This window comes from Nicotiana attenuata, chromosome 1 (assembly GCF_001879085.1).
Source record: "Nicotiana attenuata strain UT chromosome 1, NIATTr2, whole genome shotgun sequence".
Taxonomy (NCBI): Eukaryota; Viridiplantae; Streptophyta; class Magnoliopsida; order Solanales; family Solanaceae; genus Nicotiana; species Nicotiana attenuata.
The window spans coordinates 70,848,006-70,861,618 of NC_031989.1; the positions used below are offsets into that span (position 1 = coordinate 70,848,006).

Consider the following 13,613-nt stretch of genomic DNA (forward strand, 5'->3'; position numbering starts at 1 on the left):
AAAAAGAAGAAGAGATCAAATCAGAAATGTTATATTACAACATACATAGGTATATATTTCAACAATTAATTGAAGCTATTAAATTAATGCTGGTCTAATTAAATTCTTTGTGGAGATTTAATTTTTAGTACTCCCTGATGTACTTGCAAGGTTTTGCACAACATACCACAAACATGAAAGAACATAACCAAGGCGCATCAACATTCCACACCCCGAGAATCATCTTGCTCGAATTTCGCCACAAGGCTCGAACAAGGACGCATCATGTGTGCAAATAACCAACATGTCACAACCCATCGTAGGATAAATGAGTAATACATAGCACGTATCAGCACACAACAAAATCAACTCTAACCGAATGACATACCCCTCAACAATAGCAGTGTTGAGTCACCAATCCGACTCCATGTCCAATACACGTACCCGTTAGGCCTACAATGGGCTCCCAAATCAACTCCGGTCATCCACAAATAGATAATAACCCTCCAAAAGTCCAGAATAACCTAACCATAACACATACTATTAGCTCTCTAGCTTTGGCCCTATCTTCACAGTCCACAATCAAGGCACAATCTACCTCTAAGAACCCTCCTAGTCTCCGAATCCCTAGAATACAAGAATCACCCATGTCCGATCCTATTTCCACCACTCGAATGACTAACTCATCTCTCATACTCAATCATTTCACGAGAAGTACTTCCATAATTCTTCCGTGCCACATAACAAAATTTGAACATCAATAGTCGATTAGCCAGGCGATTACCATAATACTAATTAAGCATTCGCAAGTCAAACTCAATGCGCCTTTTCGAAATGCACACTATTCTCAGGCGACATCAAAATAGGGCCAACATTCTTTCTAAATATCTGAAACCGTTCATGTTGTGTAAAACTCATGATCTTCCCTTCGAAACTGAACCACAAACTTGTACATGCAAATCTCAATCCCATACTACGTACCCGCCCCTGCCATACCATCATGTGAAAGCACGAGAATCCCATTATCAACTCTGAGTCACAAGAAGAATACAATACTCAATCAACTAGAAATCTTCCACTTGATCCTATCAAGGAGAAAATCACAACCGCACGACAAACTCCCCTTGCCTGCAGAAAATATCCATCCCAAGCCGTGGTAGAATCATTGAGAACTCTTCGAAACCCATTAGCACAAGGCCAAGCCATCGGAGCAGAGTGGATGACTTTCGTGAAGTTGCAGAAGTATAATATGAGTACAACCGACGCCATATACTCAATAAGTATCATAACTAACCTCGATGAGGTAATAAAAGCAAGAATTATAAATGATACTCGCTAGTCACCTGTACAAGTTCATAATTTCCAACAAGTATAGAAACAAATATATGATCAAATCAGGAAAACACGAATAAAACCACCTTGGTGCTCACAGTTCTTTTTAAAATGTTTTGCTCAGTCAATAATTTAGCATAGAAGGAAGATATGCAAGTAAAGCAGGTAAACAATCAAGGAAATTGCAAATAAAGATGAAATGCAATAACCAAATGCGGCGCGCAACCTGATCCAAATAGGAATCATATTACAGCCCTCGGGCCCACATCAAGATCTTAGTGACCGAACCAAAACAATATCAAGCTCTCCCAGAGCTCACATCAGCCAAAAACTCGTCGGTTTCTCATAATCTGCGTCTACATCAATAGAGAAACATGAGAGGGTTACCTTAGGGGGATGGGCACGGAACACGACCAATTCAACGTGCTAACCCCGGCGTGGTCAGTGGCTCAGTATCATAACTGCCCGGCGTGGTCACATGCTCAATATAACAAATCTGCTGGCGCGGTCATAGGTTATATCACAATCTGCCCGGAGAGGTCACAAGCATAAGAACACAATCGCCCGGTGTGGTCATAGGCATCCGGTACAAATCTATCATACAGAAGCAAATATACAAGAATACTTGTATACGATCAATGAATATTAGGTTTCATACTTTTGGACTGGTATAAATGACATGCTAAGGTGTATGCATGTGCAAAGTATGCTATCATAGCTCAAATCAACAATTTCATCACGGAAATAACACAATTATCAAGTTCCTTCAGGGGATTAACCTATATGTAACCTCAAACATGGATCAAGTAGTTCATAACGGGTTACATACATGAGAAAACATCGCAACATAAAGCTCAACAATCGTTCAAGGCATGTCATAGCCTAAACACTATCCCAGCATGGATTAATACCTCGATGCTCGCACATGGGCTTAAACCCCACACATATGCGCACCCATAACACATAGTTATCACAAATAACTCAGGCAACTAGTGCCTCAATCAAGTTTAGGCAAGATACTTATCTCAAGCAAGCCAAATCAAATACCGAGCAAGCCAAACAATACTCTAGAAATGCCATTCCACGTGAATCGACCTTCAAACGGTTCGAAACTAGCCAAAATCAACTATTAATCATCAATCATGCTAAAGGAAACAAACCCAAACGAGAAAGGTCGAATCTTTAATCGAATATTCAAAGTCAACCTGGGCTTGCACTCCGGAACCGGACAAAACTCACAAATTCTGACAACAGATCCAATCACAAGTCCAACCATACTAATTTCACTCAAACCCGACTCTGAATCGATGTTCAAAACCCAATTATTCATTTTAGAAAAATTTAGACAAAAATCTCCAATGTCTCTTTTAAAATCATCAATCGAATGCCAAAATCGAAGATGGACTCATGAAATATAATCAAAATCGAGACAAAAACACTTACCCAATCCATATGGTGAAAATCCTTTCCAAAATGCGTCCAAACCGAGCTCCAAATCTCCAATGTGTATAAATGAACAAACCCTCGGAATATATACAATTTGCCCAGGCATTTCCGCATTTGCGAACCTCCCGCCGCCTATACGATGCTAATTCCGCTTCTTCAGACACCACTGAATAGCCGGCCTCTTGCACCTGCGGACACTTGCCTGCTTCTACGCAATCGCAGGTGCGAACCTAAACCGCGCTTCTGTGCTCCATCTCGCTTCTGCGCCCCCAAACCATCACTTCTGCGTTGCCGCAGATGCGCCCACGGTTCTGCCTTTTGCCAAGATCCCAAGCTAAGCCCCGTTTCGCTCTTTTGCTAGAACAAACCCGCATCTGCAGATAACTCCCCCTCCGGCCTTCATCGCAGGTGCGACATATTTCCGCTTTTTGCGACCACCGCACGTGCGCAAAACCAATCGTAGGTGCGCAACACCAGAACCAGCAGCAAACAACACTCTCACATGAAGGAAAAATGGTCTGAAACACGTCCGAAACTCACCCGAGCCCCTTGGGGCCTCCTCCGAACATGCTAACAAGTCCCAAGACATAATGCGAACCTACTCGAGGCCTCAAATCACACATAACAACATTAAAACTACGAATCACACCTCAAATCAAACTTGATGAACTTATGAACTCTCAACTTCCAAAACTCGTGCCGAACTATATCAGATCAAGTCGGAATAACCTCAAAATTTTGCACACTAGTTCAAATGACATAACAAACCTATTCCAACTCCCGGACCACAATCCGAACCCGATATCATAGAAGTCAACTCCTGGTCAAACTTATGAACATTCCAAACCTTCAAATTGGCAACTTTCGCCAAATAGTGCCAAACCTTCTAGAAATATCCAAATGCAAATTCGGGCATACACCAAGTCCAAAATCACTATTCAGACCTAACAGAACCATCAAAACTCTGATCCGAGGTCAAATACACAATAGTCAAACTTGGTCAACTCTTCCATCTTAAAGTTCTAGTTGAGAATCATTCTTCCGAATCACCCGAAAACCAAAACCAACGATACACACAAGTCATAATATATCTTATGAAGCTACTCAAGACCTCAAACTACCGAACGAAGTGCAAATGCTCAAAATGATCGTTCGGGTTTGTTACAAATATGCCTTACAATGAGTAAACTCTGTGAAGTTAAAAGGGAAACTAATCTTAATTGAACTAGAATAAGAATAGGTTTAATAAAAATCTATTCTAACTAAAATCGGAAAAAGAATTCTAGTAGGAATGAGATATCAACTAATAGTTCTAGTTTGTCTAGAATCACATATATAGTCCTACTTAAACATGAATAAAATTACTAGGAAACAAGAAATAAGAAATCCTAATCTTTAAGGAAAAGAAATCCTAATCTTGAATGGGTTATTGAACTTCTTGAGATTCTTGGGCCTCAATTGGATTAAGGCTAATTAGTGTAAGCATTTGAAATTTGTGGCCCAATTCTCCAAATCTATTGGCATTTTCGTGAACCCAATAAGCCTCCATTGCTATAGAAACATGGTCTCCACTTGTGCTTCTCTAGCATTATGATTTGAGCTTGTATGCTCATCATTCTGTTGTTTTAATTTATCAGACACACTTTCTTTATACTTAGAAATAATTTAACTTTAAACTTTCTCTTTTATCCAGTTTACCCTTAATGAGAAGCTTTTGTACCCAACAAATTGAAAGCCCCAACATAAGCTTTTACGCGTTAAGCTTGAAAGACCGAAAGTTTCTAAAGTCTTCATTTTTTTCTTAAACTCCGTGGCAAAGTGCTCTAGCACGTTATGTGAATATACATATGACATAAACCAAATGCCCGAGCAATCTATAATTCTTAGCCATATGTGTAATCAAAGCACCCAAGTTAGGTTGACCAAATCCGGTGCGAACCTACACCCACAACAAAAACTGTGTTGCGGGTGCATAAAGGATTTTTGAAGGATTCAAGCAACAGAGGCTCAGAGTTGAACAACATTAAAAGCTGGTAGAATACTTTTACATTTTAACAAAGCATGGAGAAAACCTCGAATAGATGTGAAATAGAAAATGATTTTGCCATATCCATAGTTGACCATACCCACACCCTTCAGATGTCTGCATGATTAGGTTTAACTTGCTCAAACAAAGTAGTCCTTCTAGCTCTTTTCAGATTCTTCATTCCTATGAAAGGAAAACATACATTTATAGCGTTCATGTTTCTCCAAGCCTTCTGATTTTTCGAAGGTATGAGGGGTAGACAGTTTCTCTATTTGAAAGTGTTAGGCAAGGACAAGATTAGGCGATCTGCACATAGATGATTAGTGGAAGTAGGTTGTTTTATCTTATTATATCTGTTAGAATAGTCATGTAAATAGGAGTAAATAAATAACCCTAATCCAATATATATTAGGAGTAGGACATGTTATGTGTGTATATATATATGGCTCATTGTAACATATGTCAATACATCAATAATATATTTTCTCCCGTGCTTTCTCACATGGTATCAGAGCTACGGTGAGAAATTTATCGTTGTGCGTCATTCACAGCGATATCCGGGAAGAAAGAACCCAGTCACCGTGCAATTTTCCGGTGACCTAAGTGACTTATTGCGTCAAAGTCACTAATTAACGGTGTTGTGCAAATCCACACCACACAAAGGTTCCCAAGAGAGATCCGACCAAACCCCAGAAAAAATCACCGAAAAACAGTCACCCACGTGCCGTCACGCGCCTGTCGGAGCACTGTTTCCGGCGGCGCGTCTGTCCCACGCGCCGGCGCGTGAGACCCCTTCCTGTCAGATTTCGGCTTCGCTCCTTCAGGACAGTTGGATCGCCCTGCAATTCCGAGCCTGTCCATATTTTTATTTTTTAATTCCGACCACTTTGAGTTTTTCCGGCGACTACACTGATTTTCCCGGCAGCTACAGTACTTTTCCGGCAAACACAGTGTTTTCTTCATCTGTTTCAGAGAATTTTCAGTTGATTCTTTTTGTTATTTGGTGATAATCCAACCATGTCTTTGGGAGTCGATGCTTTCGGGTCTAGAAACCCGGGTTCTGGCAGTTCCGGTGTTATGATTACCTCAGAACCTTTAATGGGAGGTTCAAACTACTTAGATTGGGCTTCATCTGTCGAGTTGTGGTGTAAAGGTCAAGGAGTTCAAGATCATTTAACAAAAAAGGCTAGCGAAGGTGATGAAAAGGCCAAAACACAGTGGGAGAAGGTCGATGCTCAGTTATGTAGTATCCTGTGGCGATCTATTGATTCCAAGTTGATGCCCTTGTTCCGTCCATTCCAGACATGTTATTTAGTTTGGGAAAAGGCTCGTAATCTATACACTAATGACATATCTCGTTTCTATGATGTAATATCGCGAATGACAAGCTTGAAGAAAAAGGAATTAGATATGTCTACTTACTTGGGACAAGTTCAGGCAGTCATGGAAGAATTTGAGACGTTGATGCCAGTTTCTGCTAGTATTGAAAAACAACAAGAGCAACGACAGAAGATGTTTCTAGTTCTTACACTCGCTGGGCCACCCTTAATCCTAATCCCCATTATGTCGGTTTGAGTTATCATCGTTTGTCATCACCCTATTATGCTTTTCTATCTTCTTTGTCCTCTGTTTCCATCCCTAAGTCTACAGGTGAAGCATTGTCTCATCCAGGATGGCGACAGGCTATGATTGACGAGATGTCTGCTTTACATACGAGTGGTACTTGGGAGCTCGTCCCTCTTCCTTCAGGTAAATCTACTGTTGGTTGTCGTTGGTGTATGCAGTCAAGGTTGGTCCGGATGGTAAGGTTGATCGTCTTAAAGCTCGTCTTGTTGCCAAAGGATATACTCAGATATTTGGGCTCGATTACAGTGATACCTTCTCTCCTGTGGCTAAGAAAGCATCAGTCCGCCTTTTTCTATCCATGGCTGTTGTTCGCCATTGGCCCCTCTATCAGCTGGACATTAAGAATGCTTTTTTACACGGTGACCTTGAGGATGAAGTTTATATGGAGCAACCACCTGGGTTTGTTGCTCAGGGGGAGTCTCGTGGCCTTGTATGTCGCTTGCGTCGGTCACTTTATGGTCTAAAGCAGTCTCCTCGAGCATGGTTTGGTAAGTTCAGCACAGTTATTCGAGAATTTGGCATGATTCAGAGTGAAGCTGATCATTCTGTATTCTATCGGCATTCTGCCTCGAGTCTCTGTATTTATCTGGTGGTCTATGTTGACGACATTGTTATTACCGGCAATGACCAGGATGGTATTACTAAATTGAAGCAAACTCTTTCAACACTTTCAGACTAAGGATCTGGGCAAACTAAAGTATTTTCTGGGTATTGAGGTCGCTCAGTCTAGCTCAGGTGTTTGTGATCTCACAACGAAAGTATGCCTTAGATATTCTTGAAGAGACAGGAATGACAGGTTGTAGACCGGTTGACACTCCGATGGATCTGAATTCTAAACTTATGCCAGGACAGGGGGAGCCTCTTAGCGATGCTGCAAGATATAGACGGTTGGTTGGTAAATTAAATTACCTTACAGTGACAAGACCTGACATTTCCTTTTCTGTGAGTGTTGTGAGTCAGTTTATGGATTCTCCGTGTGATAGTCATTGGGATGCAGTTGTTCGCATTCTTCGGTATATAAAATCAGCTCCAGGCAAAGGTTTATTGTTTGAGGGTCGAGGCCATGAGCAGATCGTTGGATACTCAGATGCTGATTGTGCAGGATCACCTTCTGATAGACGTTCTACGTCTGGATATTGTGTCTTGGTAGGAGGAAATTTGGTGTCCTGGAAGAGCAAGAAACAGAATGTGGTTGCTCGGTCTAGTGCAGAAGCAGAATATCGAGCGATGACTATGGCGACATGTGAGCTAATTTGGATCAAACAGTTGCTCAAGGAGTTGAAATTTGGTGAGATTAGTCAGATGAGACTTGTGTGTGATAATCAAGCTGCTCTTCATGTTGCGTCAAATCCAGTGTTCCATGAGAGAACTAAACACATTGAGATTGACCGTCACTTTGTTAGAGAAAAGATACTCTGCGTGTGTTTGTGTGTGTGTGTGTGTGTGTGTGTGTGTACAGTGCATATATATATATATATATATATATATATATATATCCTCGGGAGATACTGCTGCAAAGTTTGTGAAGTCGAATGATCAGCTTGCAGATATTTTCACCAAGTCCCTCACTGGTCCTCGTATTAACTACATATGTAACAAGCTCGATACATATGATTTATATGCACCAGCTTGAGGGGGAGTGTTAGAATAGTCATGTAAATAGGAGTAAATAAATAACCCTAATCCAATATATATTAGGAGTAGGACATGTTATGTGTGTATATATATAGGGCTCATTGTAACATATGTCAATACATCAATAATATATTTTCTCCCGTGCTTTCTCACAATATCTATGTTGCCCAAGACTCATGTGAGGTGTGTTTAAACCATGAAGCCAGGTGCAACACAAGCTGAGCTCTTCGTTTTAATAGGCAGTGCTTTAGTATATACACCAAGGTGCTCTAACATACACGTTATCGTCCATAGGCTATATCTTGAAGATAATGGGTCCAAATAATGAATGTGGCTGACACAGTAATATCTAGTTGTTAAGAAAATTTAATGAACGAATATTTTAACAATTAGGAATTGAAAATTAGATGTTTAGCACAAGAAATCTAGTCACTAGACCTAAATTAGAAACTTAAAGCTACATCTTTTCATCTAAATCAAAACTTAAAATTCTTTTATGAACTTGATTGATGTGCCTTTATACACAAGCTCGTCTTTTAATTTTGCTTGCATCTCAATTCTCAACCCCAGTAGACCTTGGTGCATTATTATGCTTTTCATTTGATAAGACGGTGTTATATGTGCTTGTTACATGTCAGGTATAGTTCTTATTGGTGAGATCGGTGGTACAGCAGAAGAAGATGCTGCAGCCTTGATAAAGGTTAGTGATAATTGTAATACTAATATCTATCGTGAAGTACAATGTTATTTGCAATTAGGACTGATGTGTTATATGCTGGTCATTCTTGTATGTGATGGAATAACTGACATGCTCTTTGCTGGGTCATCTTTTTGTTATGATGATTTTACATCTGGGTCCGCCACCTTGTTTGCAGATTGTTTGTGTCAAATTCTAAATCATGGTTTAACGCCTTATATGGGATGGTAACTATTTGCTTTGTAGTTTTAAGTTAGTGTCTTTACAAGGATTACTTTAAATTTCACAGTAAACGTACTGTATTTGGCAACACGAAAGGTTATGTTTGCCCGACCTCTCCTTACCAGGAAATCGCAAAGATACATCTTTAGCTATCCCAAAATATGTCTTACCAAGTATTGGAGGAGTATCAAGGAATGATATAAAGTTTTCTCCAGACTAATTATGCTCCTTTGAATTTCCTGTATATGCTTTTTTATGAATCTATATTCGATAATACTGTCCACCTTCATGTATTTTCCAGTGACATATCTGGATCACTTATTCTTTACATTAGCAAACACTATATTGTTGAGAGGAAAAAGATGTCAATTTTCTGAATGTTCGGGTACTTGCCATGTCATTGAATTGTGATATGTTCTTAAAAATCTTTTTTTTTAATTGTTTTGGCATTGGTGGGAATTTATGTGTCTTTCGGCTCCTTAAACAGGAAAGTGGAACTCAAAAGCCTGTTGTTGCATTTATTGCTGGACTAACTGCTCCTCCTGGACGGCGAATGGGTCATGCTGGAGGTATTGTTCTGGTTCAGCTAATCTACTTGTGGTCTTTTTGATTGACCTCCTCTCTGCTAAACAAAAAATGGGCAGGAAAATGTTGGTAAATCACTGTTTTCAATTAAGGTTGGAGTAGCACTTAAAAAAGTTATTCTGTCCATGTTTCAGTAACTGTCATCAGAAGTTAAGAAAGAAGTCCTCTTAACTGCATTTGATCAATCCATGCTTCAAGGATTCTAATCTGATGAACTGTTATATCCATTCCCCAACTCCCTCAATTAGAAAGAACACAATATTTATTACTTGTAATAGCAACTCTCACCACCTTTCGGTTCGTGTGATTTGTTGTATTATTGTCTTGAAGAGTGAATGTTGCATGTGCTGTAAAAAGTCTTAATTTCCTTTTCTAAACCGTGACCTGTCTTGCTCATGCAGCCATTGTATCTGGTGGAAAGGGAACAGCACAGGACAAAATCAAGGCTCTCAAGGAAGCTGGGGTTACAGTATGCGAGTCTCCTGCTAAAATCGGGGTCACAATGCTTGATGTGTTCAAACAGAGGGGTCTTGCATAAGTAAGCGGCATACAATTCATTTGGCAATTTTCCTTTTTCTGCAGACATAAGCTAAAAAATGTGCAGTTACCCTCAAAACTCATATTTAGCAGAGAATAACAAAAGAGAATATGATGAATCTCCATTTGTTTATCCAACCATCATTCACAAGCTCCAAAAAGTTCTCCTTGTTGACTTTTCAGTTTACACTACCAAATTTCTTGTATTGCCTTTTTTACTGCTATGCTCTGAGACCTTTTTTTTAACAATTCAAAGCTATGGTGTTATATCATTTCCTTCTGAAGCAAGTGCTTAAATGATCTCGTGAATTAAACTATACGTTGGACCTTGGAACTACAGCGGCAAGTGTTGCTTTTTTATGAAATGGCTATTCTGTGGAATGACTGCTTTATGTTGAATGACTTGTTTTCTCAGACGAAGTTTATATGTCCTGAAATTGGATTGAATTTGGTCTCAGGTTTTGCGATTACTTCCTATTATTTGCATTGCCTTTGAACCATTAGATGCGTTGCATAAGAGGTCGATCAATTAGGATTGAAGATAAAGGAATAATATGGAACATTAACCAACATTTTACACTTTGGCATGAATGGTGGACTAATATTTTCCTTTCCTTTCTTTGCAACTATCTTTTCTATGCGTTAAAACTAAATCTCTCATAATAGTACACCTGGATAACCTCTACTAGTAGTTTTTAATAAAATAATGGGATAGTTACAGAGACATCTCGTGAGGTTTGACTTGTAACGCTTACCTCCCTTATAGTTTCAAGTGTTACATGTACATCCCTTCTTTGGTATCTAGGTGTAACGAAAATATTTTGTTTTCTAAAATGGACAAGTTTGGCCAAACTATTCTTAGAAGTTACTTGTTGCTGCTCTAATTGTAGAGAAATCATACTTCAAGGATTCTGCAGTACTAATGTCGTCCACACATATACCTTCATCAACGTAGAGTTTAAAACAAATTAGCAAAGCATGGTTTAGAATCGACTTTCCCTAACCCTTATCTGTTAGCAGGCCACTCTTACCCTGAATATCCTCCGCCAGCAAATGTGGAGTCAGGATTTGTAATTTATGAGTTATGAACTTACTACAAAACTCATAACTCGCTTTATTTATTGGGATCACAATTAAATATTTGTAAGTATTTAACGATTTTTTAGTATAAATATATGCTCTATACAAAAGTTACTAGGTTCATCCGAATTGTACCTAATAATAGGCTAATACTCCAGCTCTGCCCCTAACCACTAGCTTCACTTTCGCCACTTTGTAAAGATGACAGAAATAGAAACAAAAAGAATAACAATTGTAACAGTTGGCACAACGATAATAATGATGATTCGAGCGGATTTATGATCCTTTTCTGACAAAACGCATCAAGTTAGCGTCAATCTTTATCCAATGTTAACACCATAAGGATATTTAAGCCAGTTAATCATATCGTCCCCTCGCCCCACCCTAACCGACAGCAAGGAAGAGGAATCAGTGATCTAGCTAAACAAAAAGTCTTAACAGGTTAATGTTTAGCTTGCCATTAAAATTGCCCGATTTAATTAAGAAAAGATAAGAATAACCTCCTTAAATATAAGAACTGACTTTGCAGTCGAATTCAATTAGTCTTCTAAATAATTAGGCTGAATATACATACTTTATAGAAAGCAGTCTTATAAGTTGAGGCCATGAACTCAACTAATACTCGCTACGTAATAAACTATAGACAAATGAAAACAAATCCAGTTGAGTAAACTCATGTCTTTATTCACAGGGTAACGAACACTTCATTGAAACATTATAAACTATGAAAGATAAGACTAATAGCAACTTAGTACACTTGAAACCTGCAATGTTCAAAGATGAAGAATTAGAGTTAAGAGCTTTAAGAATGAGGGGGGTGAAAAATACACACATTTATAAAAAATAATTAGGCTGAATGTATTACAGTTGAGGCCATGATCGACTAACAATCACTATATGTAACAAAACTTCACATAAACGCAAACAATTCTGGTTTGAGTGTCAAAGGAAGAAAACTGATAATCTTTATTCGTAGGTTATCAAACACTTCCGAAACATCACAAATTATGAAAGTAAAAGTTTGTACTTTGCATTGCCGGACACTAATCAGACTCGAAATCATACGCCTCTGTGGGCATCATCATCATATCGTACCAAACAGTAATAGGCTCGGTAAAAACGTACCCGATTATCATAAGGCTCAGTAGAATCGTACCCAGAAATGTCGAGCTTGGTAAAACCCAATTGATGAGTGGTTGCACAATAGGTGTCGTACCCGGCCGATTATAGCGCGGCTCGGTAGAGTAAAATAGGTACATATATATAATGCATGCTGAACTCATGGAATCACATTCTCAACCTTTCGGAGTGATAGTAAAGTCGTTGCACCTTCGATTAACGTTATGGACATCCATACCATCCATATGAACCTCAATAGGATACATGCATTATACATACATGCTTAGAATAACTTTATAAGGAAAGAACAACATGGACAATATCCGTTAAGAAATAGCGTATCGTTTGCGTTCATTTCACTTTAGATCATGCCAAAAGAAAGAAGGAAGTGCCTTAACATACCTATGTGATCTCTTCCTTATTCCTCAAGTCAATACCAAAATCAATGTCCCTGTCGGGTGGCATGCCGGGCAGGTCTGCAGGAAACACATCCGAAAAATCTTGCACTACCGGAACAGAATCAATGGTAGGAGTATCACCACCAATATCCCTCACAAAGGCCAGATATGCCAAACACTCCTTCCCAACCATTCATTGGGCCTTCAAATATGAAATCACTCTACAGGGAACATAGTCCAAAGAACCTCTCCATTCAATCCTAGGCAATCCCAGCATCGCCAACGTCACGGTCTTAGCGTGACAATCCAGAATATCATGACATGGTGACAACCAATCCATTCCAAGAATTACGTCAAAATCAACCATACTAAGCACTAAAATATCAACTTGTATCTCCAATCCCCCAATAGTCACCACACACGATCGATATACACAGTCCACAATAATATAATCATCCACCGTCATAGATACATGAACAGGTGTAACTAAGGAATCATGGGATACATCCAAATAACAATCAAAGTACGATGAAACATATGAATTAGTGGAACCAGGATCAAATAATATGGAAGCATCCCTTTGGCAGACTGAAACAATACTTGTGATCACTAAATCTGAAGCAATAATCTCTGGCCAGGCGAGAAAAACATAGCATCAAGCCTGACCACCACCTGTCTGACCTCCCCCTCTGGGAAGAACTCGACCTGTACGATCTCCACCCTGAGCTAGCTGAGCAAGTGGTGTAGCAACTGGTGTAGGGGCCATAGACAGGCCTCCCGACTGCACTAGTCCTCTGTAGTGACAGGGAAAATACTTCCTCACATGTCCCAACTCTCAACAATAATAACAACCTCGATCCAGATATGGTGGTGGGGCCTGTATCGGACTCCGAGAACTAAAATAACCACTGGTAGAACCCGGTACTGATGA

General features: G+C 39.4%; 1 protein-coding gene across 1 annotated transcript in view; it reads left to right on the top strand.

Annotated features, from left to right (window-relative positions):
- Positions 1-10,484, top strand: part of LOC109228418 (succinate--CoA ligase [ADP-forming] subunit alpha-2, mitochondrial) — a 28,230-nt gene extending 17,746 nt beyond the window's left edge. The window contains exons 5-7 of the mRNA XM_019393541.1: positions 8,683-8,744; positions 9,451-9,532; positions 9,950-10,484. Coding sequence (XP_019249086.1) covers positions 8,683-8,744; positions 9,451-9,532; positions 9,950-10,086 — 281 coding nt within the window. The 3' untranslated portion in view covers positions 10,087-10,484. The remainder of the gene's footprint in view (positions 1-8,682; positions 8,745-9,450; positions 9,533-9,949) is intronic.